Consider the following 15,634-nt stretch of genomic DNA (forward strand, 5'->3'; position numbering starts at 1 on the left):
GAGAGGTTCTCCTCAAGTTTTTGGGAAGAAGTCTATTGTATGGTTATTGTATGGCAGGTTCCTAAAGCTGCCAGAGAGGAGCAAAGGAGGTTGTGGCTGCCCCTGGATCCCTGGAAGGGCACAAGGCCAGCCTGGACAGGGCTTGGAGCACAGTGGGAGCTGTCCCTGCCATGGCAGGGGTGGCACTGGGTGGGCTTTGGGGTCCCTCCCACCCTAAACCATTCTGGAATAACCTAAACCATTCTGGAGTTCTGTGACCAGTGAATCAGCCTAGGACAGGAATGCAGAGCACAGAACACAAAGTGGGGCTGAAAATTTCTCCTTTCCCTTTTGCACACCAGATTCCTGCTTCACTTGGAGTCTCCCCACATGCCCCAAACCCCTTTTTCATTGCTCTGGCCATCTCAGATGCCTTACTGCAGAGCCAGAGCCCCATTTCTCTCTCAGAGGACAAGAGCAGAGCACAGCACTCCCTGGCAGAGGCATTTCTGCAGAGCCACAGCCCCAAATCTTCTCTCAGAAGACAAGAGCAGAGCACAGCACTCCCTCAGCCCAGGTCTCTGCCCCCCTGCAGCAGCCCAAGGCACATTAAGCAGCAGGGTTAGCCCGGGCTGCAGAGCTGAGGGGGTGGCTGGGGCTGGTGGCACCTCTCCTGGGGGAGCAGGAGACAGGGCTGGAGGATGGTGATGCCTCAGAAGGAATGAGAAAAGCCTGGCTTGCAGCAGGCAAATGGGGAGGTAATGGGATTCTGTGCGAGTCATGAATTTTAAACACTTCTCCAAGCTCCAGCTGGGCCTGAGCTCTTTGATGGATCAGGAATGAGGGAGGCCTTGGAGAGCTGCTCTCTCTTTCCAAAGTTCCCCTCACCACCTCCAGCTCCCCTCCAGAGCCCTTTCCAGCTGTGCTGCACAGCTCTGGTGAGACACACACCAGCCATTACTGAAATGGGAAAACTCCAGTCCTAGCTCAAGATGGAGAGAAATTTCCTAACATCCCTGCCATGCTTCAGAAGATCCAATGTCATTACTGATAATCAAAAGCAAATTAACTGATCAAGTTCCTAATGAACTCATGATTTTAAACTGCCACAGGGGCTCAGTAATTACAATCCCTGAATCTTTCAGCTGGGAAGAGCCAAATCACCATTAATTCTCCCAGAAAACAGAGCAGGGAGAATGTTTCTTTGGTCAAGGCAAAGGTGATTTCTCCCTGAGTTACTCTCTTTGCGCTGATCTGTGAAATATGGGCCCATTTAGTGATTACAGAGAGAACACAGAGCCTTCCCCCAGCATTTCCCCGTGCATGCTGCTTTCCCTGGAAGGAGGCCATTCCAAAAGCCAGGTCCTGCTGCATGGTGCCTGTGATGCTGTGCCAGAATGGCTCAGCCTGCTTGAAAAGCTACAGGTGCTTTAAAGCCAAGCTGTTGTGGCCCCCACGTTTTTGTGCCTGAATTCCTAACGGGATTTCAGAGCAGCTCAGACCTGGAGCCAACAGCTGGCGGTGCCAGCCCTGTGCTGGGTGAGCCGGGCACACAGGGCAGGGAGGGGAATGTGCTGGAGCCCCAGGGCAGGGCAGGGGGGCCTTGCTCACCGATCAGGGAGTTGAGGGAGGAGTAGGAGCTGACTCTCCTCATCTTGTCGATGGTCTCGAAGGACAGGATGTACTCCTCGTTCTCGGGGCTGCCCAGCGTGCTGCTGGCACTGCTGCTCGTGCTCAGGTTCCCAGGGGAGAAGGCCACGGAGCTCCCAGCTGCCAGGACACAACAGCAGGTGCTGGAACCAGGACTGGCAGGAGAACCATTCTCACCCAGACAAAACAGCCCTTTCCTAAATCCTGCCACGCTCAGGGAAGGAAACCCCTCACCCAGGGGGCAAAGCCACAGTTCCCCTTTTTCACACTGAAGGATTAAACACAGAACGGGCAAAAGATTGAGTTAAAAATCCACTTATGCTTGGAGGCCAGAAGGCACACTTTCAGTCTCCAAACACTCAGAAAATCAATGCTAATGACCAGAAAATTGCAACTAATTATGAGGGGGCTCCTCATCCAGGTCGTGGGAGCTGGACAGTTTGGAATGAAGCGCCAGCTGCAGCCTGGGGGCATGGGAGGTGCCCTGACTGGCACAGGGGAGGTTCCCTGGCTGTGCATTGGGACATAGGACGTTCTCTGGCTGGCACAGGGACATAGGACATTCCCTGGCTGGCGCAGGAGGCAAAGGAGGTTCCCTGTCTGGCACAGGGGGTACAGGAGAGGTTTCCTGGCTGGCCCAGGGGCCCAGGGAGCTGCCTTACTCTCCTCGGTGAGGCTGAGGTTCTGCAGGCTCTTGTTGAGGCTCCTGGCGCTGGTGACGGCGCGGATGTTGCCGTAGGAGCTGACGGAGCGCAGCCGTGGCGTGCAGGGCCCGTCCCGCACCGGGGTCAGGCTCCCGCCCTCTGCAAGGCAAGGCAGTGATGCTGAGTGTGCTCTCAGAGCCCCCAGTGCCCCGTGTGAGTGACACCCAGCCCTGGGGAATGGCTTTGGTTCGCCTGGGAAATGGCCTCTGTATGCAGCCACTCCCCGTGGTTGGGGTAACCAACCTGAAAATTTCAAACTTTGCTGGGTTTCTCCATCAACCAGGACCCTGCAAGGCCATGGCTGGCACCAAAGCCAGCCCCAAAGCTGGGTCAGTGCCCCACTAACCTCCCTGCCCTATGGGAGGTGTCCCTGCCTAGGACAGCAGGGCTTGGAACGAGAGGAGCCTCAGGATCCCTTCCAGCCCAAACCACCCTGGGGTTCTGTGGCTGATTCTGACAGTCTGTCAGACTGATGCAAATGGGTCATTAAAGCAGCCCTGATGTGCACAGAGTTTGGCATTCTCTGTCAGGCTAAAAGGGGACACGCTATGGCCATGGATCCAGCATGGATTCTGTGTCTCTGCTGTCCAGGAGGGCTGTTTGGGACATCCAACAAGGCCAGGTGAGCCCAGCCTTGCCAGCGCCTCCCAGGGGCCCTGGTGACTCCTCTCTGCCACTGCCCAGCCCCTGTGGCAGGACAGCCTTGGCCAGCTCCTCTCTGCTGCTGCTCATCAAACCCCCCTGGATTTGCTCATCATCAGGAGCTATGAAAATTCTGGTTTCCTGACCAAATTTCAGGCCTGATTTAAATCATATTAAACTCCCAGGGAGCTGCTCTGTTTCCCTGCAGAGTGGCTGCACTGTGGTGGGGGGCCAGTGCTTCCAGTGCATCCCACTTCAGGATTCTTTTGGATCAGGAAAAGCCCTGTGGAAAGCCCTGTAAACATGCAGTGTTTATCTCCTGCGGCAAATGGGGAGGAGCTCATTTTCCAATATGATTCAGTTATGCACAGGACAGGGAGAACAAACCACTCTGTGCAGAGACAGCACACAGTTTGGTCTCCAAGATCCTCCTGTTACCCTTCAAGATTTGCACTGCAGTTTACATCTAAAGGAAAGGTGAGGTCAGAGACAACTTCACCAGGACATCTCACTCCTCACACAAAGCCTCAGACACAACAAAGGGGATGGGGCCACAGGCTCAGAGCTCTTTCCCTCCTTGTCTGGCCCTCCCAGCAGCAGGGCTGGTTCAGGGTGTGCTGGAGCTCTCAGAGGTCACTGTGACACTGAATGTTCACGTGTGGCTCCAGAGGGGAGAGAGAAAATGAGTCTGTGCTGCCCTGAGCAGCATCTCTGCATGGGCAGGGGGCTCCTGGTGAGCTGCAGCCAGGGCTGAGCTGGGGACTCAGTGCAGGATGGATTTCTCCAGTGTAACATCTCACAGGGCTGAACCGACACCAGGTGTCCCCTCCTTGTCACCCACCATGGCACAACAGGGCTCTTTAATAAACCCCACCCACAAGAAGCTCACTGTGATGGGAAAACTCCTTAAATAATCCCCAAGTACATCCAGGCCCTGCATCTCCTGGCCAGCCAAAGCCCAGCCCCACCTGGAGCAGCTGGAGAAGGGAGAGGGTAATTCTTCTCCTCCTCTATGAACTGCAAGGCCACGGTGCAGAAATTGCTCTCGTACTGAACCACCAGGTGACTCAGGGCCACCACCAGCTCCTGGGGAAAGAGCACAAGAAACATCTCATGAGAACCAGGGGACTGAGGGCAAACACTGACCCACACTGCTGGTGTGACTGGTGGCCATCCAGGGTGGAAATTCTCCCTCAGTTCAAGGGCTGAGCTGCAGAAAGGCAGAGGGCTGGGTCTCACAGCTGATTCCTCACAGCCTTTCCTACCTGGCTCCCTCCTTTGGAGCAGCTGCCCTAGGGGAGCTGGGGAGGGAGAGGAGCTTTAGGGTCCCTTCCAGCCCAAACCACCCTGGGGTTTGTGGCTGATTCTGTCACACTGCTGCAGTGCCACTGACCTGGCCCAGCCCACGGGGTGTGTGTGGCTCCCTCAGAGGCAGGGCTGTGCCAGGGCTGGGGGCACTGAGCCCCCATGGCACAGCTGGACCCTGCCCAGCCCCTCCTGCCCGGCCCCTGGGAACAGCAGGCAGGAGACAGAGCTGCCTTTGGCTGCTGTCTCTGCTCAGGGACTGATCTCCCAAGGAGAGATTTATGAATCTCCCAGAGCATTCCGTGTGACACGCAGCTCCCTCCTGAATTAAACTGATTAAATGCTGGAACGAGACAACAGAAATGAATCTTTGCAATGCTGCTGACAACTGCCAGGGTGTTGATGTTCCACTAAAGTAAACACAAACATTAGGACACTTCAGAACAGCCCTCAAAAACAAGCCAGAATGTCAAAAACCATTTAATGTACTATTGATGTACGACGGTGCCTCAGAAACTGTAGCTCTCCCAAAGCTGGGGAGGGTGGCAGCAGCTCTCTGGCCACAGAGAGCAGGCACAGACTTTCCCAGAAAAATCCTGGGAAGCTGGCTAGAAGCTGAGAGAAACTTAGAGGAAAAGAATTCAAACAATTATTATCTCTCTTTCTGCAACCACTGTTTATAGATATGGTTCTCTAGAGTGTGTTATTGATGGCCACCAATAGTGTGTGAAAAATTTTCACTTTGAGACCAACCAGGTCTTAGTTCCACCACTGTTTCTAGAAGAAGAAGTGTAGATTGCTAACAATAAAGTGTCTTTCAGACCTTCTGGATGATGGAGTCAATAATTATTACCTGGCTGGGGTTTGCTACCACAGGAGAGCCACTGTGAGGGGTTCCAAGGGCAGGGAGGCTTTTCCCTGGGCAGAGCTCCCTCCTTCCCTGCACAGGCCGTGCCTCAGGGAGCAGGGGCAGCCCCAGGGCTCACCCCAGCACAGCTCCCAGCTGAAGGAGAGCTGCAGATCCCCTCACCTTGCGCACCATGGGGCTGCCATCGTTGATGAGCTGGGCCAGCATCATGGCCACGTTGTGGTCGATGGTGGTCGAGTGGTCCGTGCGCTCTGCCGAGTTCCCCACGAAGGTGCCCAGGGCAAAAACGGCAGCACAGCGAACCTGGGGGCACAAAGAACAGCCCTGCCTGTCCCCTCTGGCTCTCAGTTATCCCCACACACAGCAGCACTGCAAACCTGAGCTGCTGGGTCAGTGCTGCAAACCTGAGTGTCACACACACATTTTATGAAAAATCTTTTCTTTAAGATTTCTCTTGAGAAGCTGAGAGGCCTCAAGAACAAAATGCAAACAATGGTTATCTGCTGCTGTGGAATGCAACAGGTGCATTGGTCTCATGTGGCTGTTTCTAATTAATGGCCAATCACAGTCCAGCTGTCCGGACTGTCTTGGTCAACCACAAGCCTTTGTTATTCATTCCTTTTCTATTCTTAGCCAGCCTGCTGATGAAATCCTTTCTTCTATTCTTTTAGTATAGTTTTGATATAATATCTATCATAAAATAATAAATCAAGCCTTCTGAAACATGGAGTCAGATCCTCATCCCTTCCCTCATCCTGGGACCCCTGTGAACACGGTCACACCTGAGCTGCTGGGCCAGGGGAGCCCCTGGGGAGCAGCAGCCCCAGCAAACTCAGCAAACTCAGTTTTAGGCCTCCACAGATGCAGGACATGGTTCATTTCCCAGAGTACTCAGTGACCTTCCCATGGGTGGCTCTTCCAGTTGGTGCTGCCTTGAATACTAATTAACAGGAACAAGGTACACACAGCTCCTGCTGGGATGTGGATCTTTTACAGGGAGTGATGACTACAGTCTTCAGTTATGGGCTTAGATGATGGAAAAATGGAGAAAAATCAGGGAGAGCTTTGGAAAGCCACCCCACCTGTGCAGAAACACTGCTCTGAAAGTGGGGAGGACGGGGCCAGGGACAAGAAGAGGAGGAGGATGACAGAGCTGGATGTGGAGGGGATCACATCCCCAATCCCTGCACGTTATCAGAGCTGTCTATCTCAGCTCCCTTCTCCCAGGCTGTGCTGGGTGTGCTGGGCTCTGTCAGTCACTGCCAGGCCCTGCACAATCCCTCCTCTCCTGGGAGTGCCACAGAGGTAAACCACTGCCAATTAAAGATGCATTTCCACAATGAGCAGGGGAGAAGAGTTTTCTTACTTGGACAAAAAGACTAGAGGGATTTTTGCAAAACACAGTGAGTTCTGGGACCACATTTTTAACAGCTTCTGTTAGCAAGGAAGCAAAAACCATGGCACTGCAGTGCCCAGGTCCCAGGGGTTTGGGGCTCTGTGAACTTCCTCTGCATTTCTTTGGAACCTACTCTCCAGGGTGATAAATTTTGATTTTTGGGCTTGTTTGATTTGCATCACCTTGCAGAAACAGCAGCAAGCTCCTTCTCTGAAGCAGACACACAAACCCAAAGCTCAGAATGCCCTGCTCTGCAGAACTCCAGCCCTGCCAGCTCCAGTGGGGCTGACCAGGAGAGCTGGAGTTTTACCTCTGGGATTGGGTCCGACAGGAGGCTGTAGAGCTTCTCATGGGCGCTGTCTCTCACTCCACACCACCTGGCTGAGTCGAAGTTCTGCCAGATCCTGCCCAGACAAATGGCCACCCACTGCCTGAGGAGCGGGTGGGGATCGTTCAGCTGCTCCAGGCAGATCGCTATCAGGTTCCCCTGCAGGCACGCCTCCTGCAACACAAACCGAGCCTTTTGTTTGGGATGACAGCTTCCCACCCCGTCCCCACACAACCAGACTGTTTCTGAAGGAGTCAGGAAGCCAAGAGAAAATAATCGTTCCGTGGTTCCAGACTGATTTTGTTACAGACACCAGCAGCACGAAGAGGAAGGCAGCTAGAGCTGATTAGATAGCTGAGCATTAAAATGCTTTCTGCAATGCATAAAGCTGAGTTTTTCCTCTTTGGAAAGGTTCCTTGCACCTGTGAGAGCCCCGGGGTTTATGGCTCAATGCACAGAGCATTCCCAGCCATCAGGACAGCACCAGAACCCTTCCTGTGCCAGGGGCTGTGCAGGGACCCTGTCCTTGTCCCCCAGTGCCAGGTGCTGGCTACAGAATGCCTGTCACATCTCCAGGCCAGTTCTCTTCATCCACACAGAAAAAACAGAAAACAACGTCCCAGCTCTGTTTCCAAGCTCAGGTTTAGTGCAAGCCAGGACAGCTGTCCAAAGCCAGGCATGAGGCACAGAGAGGTGGCAGAGGATGATGAGGGGAAGGGCTCTGGGACTCACCTGCCCTGTGTTGTAGTTGTTGACAATCACAGCCAGGATGAAAGCTGTCATGGTCCTGTGCTCAGCCTGAAAACAGCACAGACTGAGCTGAGCTGGGGGCAGAACAGCCACAGCCCACCCTCCAACAGGGCATCACCCCCAGAGCAGGCTGTGCCATGGTAAAGAGTGAGAAAATTCCAGCTTTCCCTTTCTTGGCCCTGTTACACCCCAGCATGCTCCCAGCCAGCTCTGGGGAGACCCCAAACACCCTCATGGGAACCCAGCTGCTGCAGAGGGAATTGCCAGAGCTGTGGGGCAGTTCCCTGCCCCAGCTGCACCCCCAGGGACCCTGCTTGCAGAACCCCAAGGAGTTTGTACAGCCCTGGCTGGGCCCTGCCCGTGCCCACAGCCCAGCTCTGGGTGCCACTGCAGGGGAGGCAGCCCCACATGGCACCCAACAGCAGCACACCAGCTAAAACAGGCAAGGAAATGCCAAAGAGCCTGAATAAATGTGACTTGTCCTTACTGGCATGTAGGGATCTGCCAGGACTGAGAGAAAATACTTGTGCCCATTGTCCTTCACCAGGTCGGCCTGGCACGACTGAAAGGGAGACAAGAAAAGCACAGTGAGAACCACAACACACACATTCCTTCCTCCAATGATGTATAAACCTTTCATTTCCCATTTTTCTCCCACCTTGCTTCCACTTGAGAAGCCAGATGAAGCTCAAGCCCTCCCTGTGGGCTGCACCAGACAAGGGGCAGGGCAGGGAAGCCTCTGGCACTGCCAGAGTGCCACAAACAGCAGGAGATGAGAGCCCTGTGTGGGCAGGAGCCAGAGCAGCCACCTCTGGGGCACACTGACCCTCCCCAGGAATTTGTGTGTCCCACCAGAGGCAGCAGAGCAGCCCCTGGGGAGCACAGGGGGAGCTCAGGCTGGGCTGACACACCAGCTCAGGCTCCACTTCTGGGGTCACTCTGAGAGGATCCACGTGGAGAAAGTGAAAATGGAAGGAGGAAACCCTGCCTTGGCACAGCTCCCTGTGGCACGGGACAGGATCATGCATTTTTCATCAGGAGGAGAAGGGGAAGGAGGGAACTGATTGCTGAAAGGGGAGGGGGGGTGGCAAGGCAGAGATGCAAGGGAATATTTGAGTGCTGAGGAGAGGGAAGCTGCTGGGTTTGGCAGAGCCAGGAGCAGAGGGCCTGGAGCGCTGCCAGGCTGCAGCTACAGGAGAGGCTTCCCCGAGTCCTGCTCAGCCCAGGCTGCTCTCAGAGCCTGCCAGGGTCAGCACCACCGTGTGTTCCTCACACAGAACCAGCCCCTGGGCAGCAGCACAGGGAGCTGCCCAGGCCAAAGTGCTGCCCTGCCCCTGCTGCCCAGGCCAAAGTGCTGCCCTGCCCCTGCTGCCCAGCCCCTGGGGCTCAGGAGGGAGCAGAACACACCTGAACCCCTCCGTGCTGGGAGCACAGGGCAGCCCAGCAGCACTGACACCTACTCCTGCTCCTGCTGAGGGAATAAACAGCTCCTGTGGCAGTGGGAGCACAGCCTGACCCAGCCGGGCTGCAGGCTGGCTGTGCCAGTGCAGACTCACAGCAGATATTCTGTTTGCAGGGAGCCTGTGCCCCCCCAGCAGCATCCTCAGCACCTCCTCCTGCTCCCTCCCACTGCCACCATGTGCTGCTGCAATGAGGGAGTGAAACAGCACAAAGAAACACAAACCCACCCCTTCAGAGTGGTGTTTTGGTGTGTTCTGCTGTAAAGCTCAGCCTGCAAACAAGTGAGCATGGGAGGGAAGGTGTGAGGGGCAGGACAGCACATGGGAATCACACCTGAGCCCTGCACACACCTGGGGCTGAGGCACCACGAATGAGCTTTCCAGAAGAACTCTGAGATGAATAGCTTTCATTTTCTTTGCTTTCCCAAATCCTCTTAGGATGTTAATGAAAATATTGTTATAAAACCAAACCTGACAATGCTGGATCAACAGCAGGAAAACCTTCACGAATTCAGTGCTGTGCTCCATACTGAAGTGCAGGAGATACAAAAATAACCCCCAAAGAGGAAAGATCCAACATCCAGAGCAGGTCAGACATTCTACATGGACTTCCAATTGTGCCTGAATGAATGTGAGCACCTCTCCTAACAATTGCACAGTGCTCCACTAATTGCACCCCCAAACCACTGAGCCAGAGACAGCACTCCACAGGTTCACCTGCACTTACTCACCAGCTGCACTGTTCATGTGCAAGCCCAGCAGCAGGGCTGTGCCTGGGGCAGGAATACTCACACTGTCCACTGCCAGGATCTTGGCCCAGATGAACACCAGGAGAGGCCTCAGCTCCCGGGCTGAGCTCTGCAGCAGCTTCAGCACGTAGGGGAAGATGCCAACAGAGAGGGCCTGGAGGGAGAGAGCAAATCCCTGTCAGTAAAACCCAACTCACTCAGCAGGGCCCAGGGTGCAGCATTGTTACAGACACAGCTGAGAAATCTGGTAGGAAATAATTCCCCAAAAAGAGGGGGTCCCCAGTGTTTGTTGTTGTTATTTTCACCTTGAAGGGCACCAGGTACTTCCAGACTCCTCTGGTCCATGGAGACCCTGAGTTAACCCAGCCCAGCCTCCTCTCCTCACACCTGGGCTGTTTTGTGCTCCTCATCCTCACCTCCCTCAGCCCTGCTGCCTCTCCCAGCTCAACACAGAGCTCAGGAATCCCAGCCTTCCCTCTGGGAATTACCAGGTCTCTCCAGGAGGAGGTAAAGCCCAGCACTACAAAGTGCCATCACTGAGCTGCTCCAGGACCAGCTGCTGCTTCATCTTCATCACTTTTATCATCAAACAGCTCCATTTACGGGAGTGCTTTAAACTGCTCCTGTTTAATTCTTATTTATGCTCCACACTGTGCTGCCACTTCGCAAACTGCAGAATGCAGCTGCTGCCTGCTCACAAGAGCTTGTAAAACCCAGACACCAAACAGATCAAGGAGGAGAAGAAAATGATGCAGGCAGTAAGCTGAAAGAACACATAATAAATGCATGTGCTTTTTTTGGCTATTTATTTTATATATTTCCTCCTGGTTTGTCCCTGACGTTATTTCCCACTCAGTTGCTCCCTGGGAGCTCCCCTGGCTGCAGTGGGCAGGAGCAGGGGCTGGGTGTGAGGAACCAAACCCGTGTGACACTGTGACACCTCTCCCTTTCCAGCCCGTGGCTGGCTCACTGTCAGAGCTGTGCTGTGCTGCCCTCAGGCAGCTTGCACCCACCACCCTGCAGGGCACACGGAGGGGGATGGAGCCCCCGGGCAGCCCCCACGCACCAGACTGACAGCCCAGGGCCCCAGGTCCAGGAACCTGCCCAGCAGATCCAGCGCTCGCAGCCGGTGCACCTGGCTCAGCAGCACCTGCAGGGACAGCAAGGGACAGGGGTCACTGCTTGGGGGACAGCAGGCAGGACAGCCTTACCAATATGATTGCATGGGAAAGGATTTTGGGAATATGAAACTGTAAGAGAGACTGAAATGAAAGCAAGCTTTGAGATCCCTCAGTCGCTGAACAACTGGAAAACAATGGTGTGGCTGCTGAAGGTGATCCCCTTTTGATGGAACAACACCCTCTGCTTGCAGACAGCTCCAAGGGTCAGAGCAGACCCTACAGCTTGGCAGAAGGGCCCAAAGAGGAGTTTTTAGGGTTTAAAATGTAACACAGTATGGTAATGCAATGATTCTTATAGGCTGTATGTAAATGCTATAGGATTTGTATTTTGTACTAGATTGGTTAGTGAGAATTAGAATATTCAGCACAGAAGAAGATTTATTGTATTGTAACAAGAACCTCTCATTCTCTCTTTTACTCTTTTGTCCTCTCTCTTTTACTCCTTTAGTCTTCCTCTCATCCTTCTTACCACGCTGTTGCCTTCTCTCTGTTTACTTCTCTTGGGCCTCTGACAAAGCTGGCACCCTGCAATGCCCTTGTGCAGGATCTCTGGCACCCAGCAATGCCCCTGTGCAGGGTCTCTGACACCCTGGCACCCAGCAATGCCCCCGTGCAGGGTCTCTGATAAAGCTGGCACCCAGCAATGCCCTTGTGCAGGATCTCTGGCACCCTGGCACCCAGCAATGCCCCCGTGCAGGGTCTCTGTCAGCCTGGCACCCAGCAATGCCCCCGTGCAGGGTCTCTGTCAGCCTGGCACCCAGCAATGCCCCTGTGCAGGGTCTCTGGCACCCAGCAATGCCCCTGTGCAGGGTCTCTGACAAAGCTGGCACCCAGCAATGCCCCTGTGCAGGGTCTCTGGCAACCAGCAATGCCCGTGTGCAGGGTCTCTGGCACCCAGCAATGCCCCCGTGCAGGGTCTCTGGCGCCCTGGCACCCAGCAATGCCCCCGTGCAGGGTCTCTGGCACCCAGCAATGCCCCCGTGCAGGGTCTCTGGCACCCAGCAATGCCCCCGTGCAGGGTCTCTGGCGCCCTGGCACCCAGCAATGCCCCCGTGCAGGATCTCTGGCACCCAGCAATGCCCCCGTGCAGGGTCTCTGTCAGCCTGGCACCCAGCAATGCCCCTGTGCAGGGTCTCTGGCACCCAGCAATGCCCCCGTGCAGGGTCTCTGTCAGCCTGGCACCCAGCAATGCCCCTGGCAGAGCAATCCCTGAGGGTCCCAGCTGCCTTTCCCTGGGTGGTTCCTGCAGCAGGAGCCAAGGGACAGCTCAGCCCAGGCTCCCTCTGCTCCCCAGGCTCAGGAGCACAGGGAGAGGCTTTGCTTTCCTTGCCAAATCAATAGCACAGACTTAAGAGGGAGCAAAAGGTCATGTTGGTCGTTAATAAAAATCTCATTAAAATGGAGTCTGACAACGCTAATGAGGTGGTGCTTTGCTGGCTTATACCTACCCTGGTGTGAAATATTAACAGATAGACTTGCAGTTCTTAATCTCCTTAACAGATGTAAGATATTGGAATGCAACGTTTAATCCTCAGTTTAAATTGAGGAACATCCTTCAGCATGGATCTCAGGGAAAGAGGCTCCTTGATTTACCTCCCCAATTCCACCCCCTCCTCAGTGTGTTTGCATGCTGCATATTGAAATGAGATTATTTTTCATGTTTAATACTGAAGAATAACTAAATTGCTTGGCTCACATCTCACACTCTGGGTGAGTGGTACTGGGCACTGAGGTGGTGCAGGAAAAGTCCAGAAGAGAGCAGGGGGATGTGGTAACTGCTGCTGTGGGCTCACTCTGAATATCAGAGCTCAGATCTCAGGGCAGGTGACAGAGAGAGGATTTTGGTCATCCTGCCCTGGCTGGCACCAGCCTATCCCATGAGGCAGCCCAGCAATAACAGGGGCAGCACTGGGGATTGCAGCAGGAGCAGAGAGCAGGGGAGGCTGCAGCAGGAGCTGGCAGGGGGCACAGGTGTGGCACAGCTGGCACCCTGCAGAGAAACCAAGGGACCCAAATTCTGTCAGGAAAGGGAACTGACTGCAAAGGGTGCCTGGGTGAACCCTCAGCTCCACACTCTGCCCTCTCAGCACATCCCCCCAGAGCATTCTGGGACTGGCTGGAAAGGCTCTGGGGCTGGGAAAGCTCTGGGGCTGACTGGAAAAGGCTCTGGTTTGCCATTGTCACCCCAAACAAAGCCCTGGCCCTCACAGGATTTCCCATTCCCAGCTCCCCACAACACCCTGAGCCCAGAGACATTGCAGAGCCTGGGCTGAGGATGGGGGACATCTCCTTAATTCCATTATTCCTTCTGGGGGATGCTGGAGGTGCTGCTGTGCCGCCCCACACACACAGCCCTGTGTCCCCAGGCAGAAATGGGGAGTTGATTCCATGCAACACCCACATTAGGGACCAGCCAGGACACAGGGGCTCAGGGCCATGGCACAGGCTGTGTTTTAGCAGGCAGCTCCTCACAGAGGCAGGATGGAGTCAGGCCTGCAGTGTCTGTGCACAGGAGGTCCCACAGAGTGAATCCCACAGGGATCAAGGCTGGCCAGGCTGTGTGTGCTGCTGCTCCCTGATGCTTTCTGCCCCTGGGGTCTGAAACTCCCTCCCTTCCTGCCCTGGCTCAGCTGGGATTGGGTTCTCAGGATGCTCAGACCTGTTACCAGCCCATCTCATTGCACTGTACAATTAATGTGCTATAATTATAACAACAATTACACTGTCCCAGCTCAGATGGCTCCAGGCAGGAACACAGGTTCCTTTGCCAGGTGACCTCTCAGTTCCACTGCAGTCATGCTCCTGCTGGTGCCAAACAATCCCTTGGAAAGCAGCAAAGTTGGAGCTGGAGCACAATCCTGCCTGCCTCCATGGCAGTGACAGAGACAAACCACACATCTGCTTATCCACCTCATCTCCCAAGGCCTGGGAGACTCAGGAAATTAAAATCTGGTCCTGCAGAGATGGATGGTGCTGTCAGTCACAGGCCCAGCTGACAGGGAAGGGGACTCTCCTCCCAGTTCCCTGGACAAGGAACATTCCTTTAAAAGAAAAGCTTTAAATTGTGCTGCCCACAGGTGCCTTGCTGGGGTTTGTATTTCTGTATTTCTGTCAGCACAAACTGCAGGGGAGGGGAGGCCAGAGCAGGCTGCAGATGACAGCTGCAATCCTGGCCCTGCCATGGAACATCACCTGAAACACTGAGTTCTGCTTCCCCTGGATTTCCTCTCCTTCCAAAATGAGAGTTCTGCCTCATCTGAGCAGTGTCCCCCACCCTGCAGGTGTGCAGAGCTGGGTGCTCCTGCAGCAGGGCTCCAGCCCCACATTAAAGGGAGCACTCCCCAGGCTGTACCAGAGGGATAAAAGACATTCCCAAACGATTCATGCTGCAGTAACTTCCACTTTCTGCAAATGGCAAGATAAAAGTCTCTGCCTGACAGAGCTGGGACACAGAGGAGGTGTCAGAGGAGGGACAATGAAGATGTGCTGCTCTCAGAGAGGCAGCAGAGCCAGACATGGACCAGAGCCATGGGATGGGGCAGGGAGAGCACTGTGGGTTCATCCACGTGGTGAACTCACACCCAGCTCTCATTTACCCTGGACAAGCCCCTGGTGTTTGTGTTCCCATAGTGCACTGAGTTGAATTAGGGGGCAGGAGAGACAGGGACACCCCTGGGACAGGCAGGGATAGCCCTGGGACAAGCAGGGACATACCTGGGACAGGCAGGGAGAGGTAGGGACAAGCCTGGCATGGGCAGGGAGTGACAGGGACACCCCTGGTATGGACAGGGAAAGGCAGGGACACCCGTGGCATGGGCAGGGACCCCAATGGCATAGCAGGGACCCCCCTGGGACAGACAGGGAGAGGCAGGGACACCCCTGGCATGGACAGGGAGAGGCAGGGACCCCCCCAGCCCCAGCAGGACCCCCAGCCCCAGCACTGACCTGCAGCACGATGGGCAGCTGCTCCGGCGGGTTGCGGTTCTCCACGCCCATGGTCAGCCACACCTGGAACGCCGTGAGCTGCTCGGCGAAGAAGGGGCTGTGCTGGGGGAGCAGACAGGGACAGCAGCCTGGGTTAAACACCAGGGAGGGCAGGCAGGAGCTCTGACACCCCTGGCCCTCGCTGTTTCCCAGGTTTGTGCTTTGGAACTCAGCCGTGTTTGCTTGGGGTTTCTAAATGCACAAAACCTCCCCAAAGACTGAGCAGACACATGTCCCTTAAATGTGGTGGGGAGAAGGAGGGAAGGGGAGAGAAAGGGGAAAAGTGAGCACAGAGGTCCTGGGGAAGCTGGCTGCTCTCCCCAGAGCAGCAGATGGAGCAGAGAGGATTTATCTGCTCTGCAGAGGCCGTTTCACTCCTGCAGCAGCACTCAGAGCTGCCTCTGCCCCAGCCAGGGAGGCACAGCTCAGGTGCAATGAGAACAAATTCCTCATCCATCCATCACCCTGAGGATGTGCTGCAAACCCAGGGTGAGAATGCACTGACCAAAGCACTCAGCAGGAACCCACAGAGAAACAGGAATCAGTGGGGAAGGAGGGAGGGCAGAGATGGAGGAGGGAGAGAAACCCAGCCCAAACCATCCCTGTGGGAGCACTGGGAGCCCCCAGGCCCTTCCCCA

General features: G+C 55.1%; 1 protein-coding gene across 3 annotated transcripts in view; it reads right to left on the reverse strand.

Annotated features, from left to right (window-relative positions):
• Positions 1-15,634, reverse strand: part of RPTOR (regulatory associated protein of MTOR complex 1) — a 98,649-nt gene that overhangs the window by 35,602 nt on the left and 47,413 nt on the right. For all 3 annotated transcript variants that reach the window (XR_012583295.1, XM_074555337.1, XM_074555336.1), the window contains exons 11-20: positions 14,958-15,059; positions 10,898-10,981; positions 9,875-9,985; positions 8,110-8,184; positions 7,605-7,670; positions 6,855-7,046; positions 5,311-5,451; positions 3,944-4,061; positions 2,292-2,432; positions 1,591-1,749 (exon numbers count right to left, since the gene is read on the reverse strand). Coding sequence is in view for 2 of the 3 variants with exons in the window: in XM_074555337.1 (XP_074411438.1) it covers positions 1,591-1,749; positions 2,292-2,432; positions 3,944-4,061; positions 5,311-5,451; positions 6,855-7,046; positions 7,605-7,670; positions 8,110-8,184; positions 9,875-9,985; positions 10,898-10,981; positions 14,958-15,059 (1,189 nt within the window). In the remaining variant the exon portion in view is untranslated. The remainder of the gene's footprint in view (positions 1-1,590; positions 1,750-2,291; positions 2,433-3,943; positions 4,062-5,310; positions 5,452-6,854; positions 7,047-7,604; positions 7,671-8,109; positions 8,185-9,874; positions 9,986-10,897; positions 10,982-14,957; positions 15,060-15,634) is intronic.

Source organism: Zonotrichia albicollis, chromosome 19 (assembly GCF_047830755.1).
Source record: "Zonotrichia albicollis isolate bZonAlb1 chromosome 19, bZonAlb1.hap1, whole genome shotgun sequence".
Classification (NCBI taxonomy): Eukaryota; Metazoa; Chordata; class Aves; order Passeriformes; family Passerellidae; genus Zonotrichia; species Zonotrichia albicollis.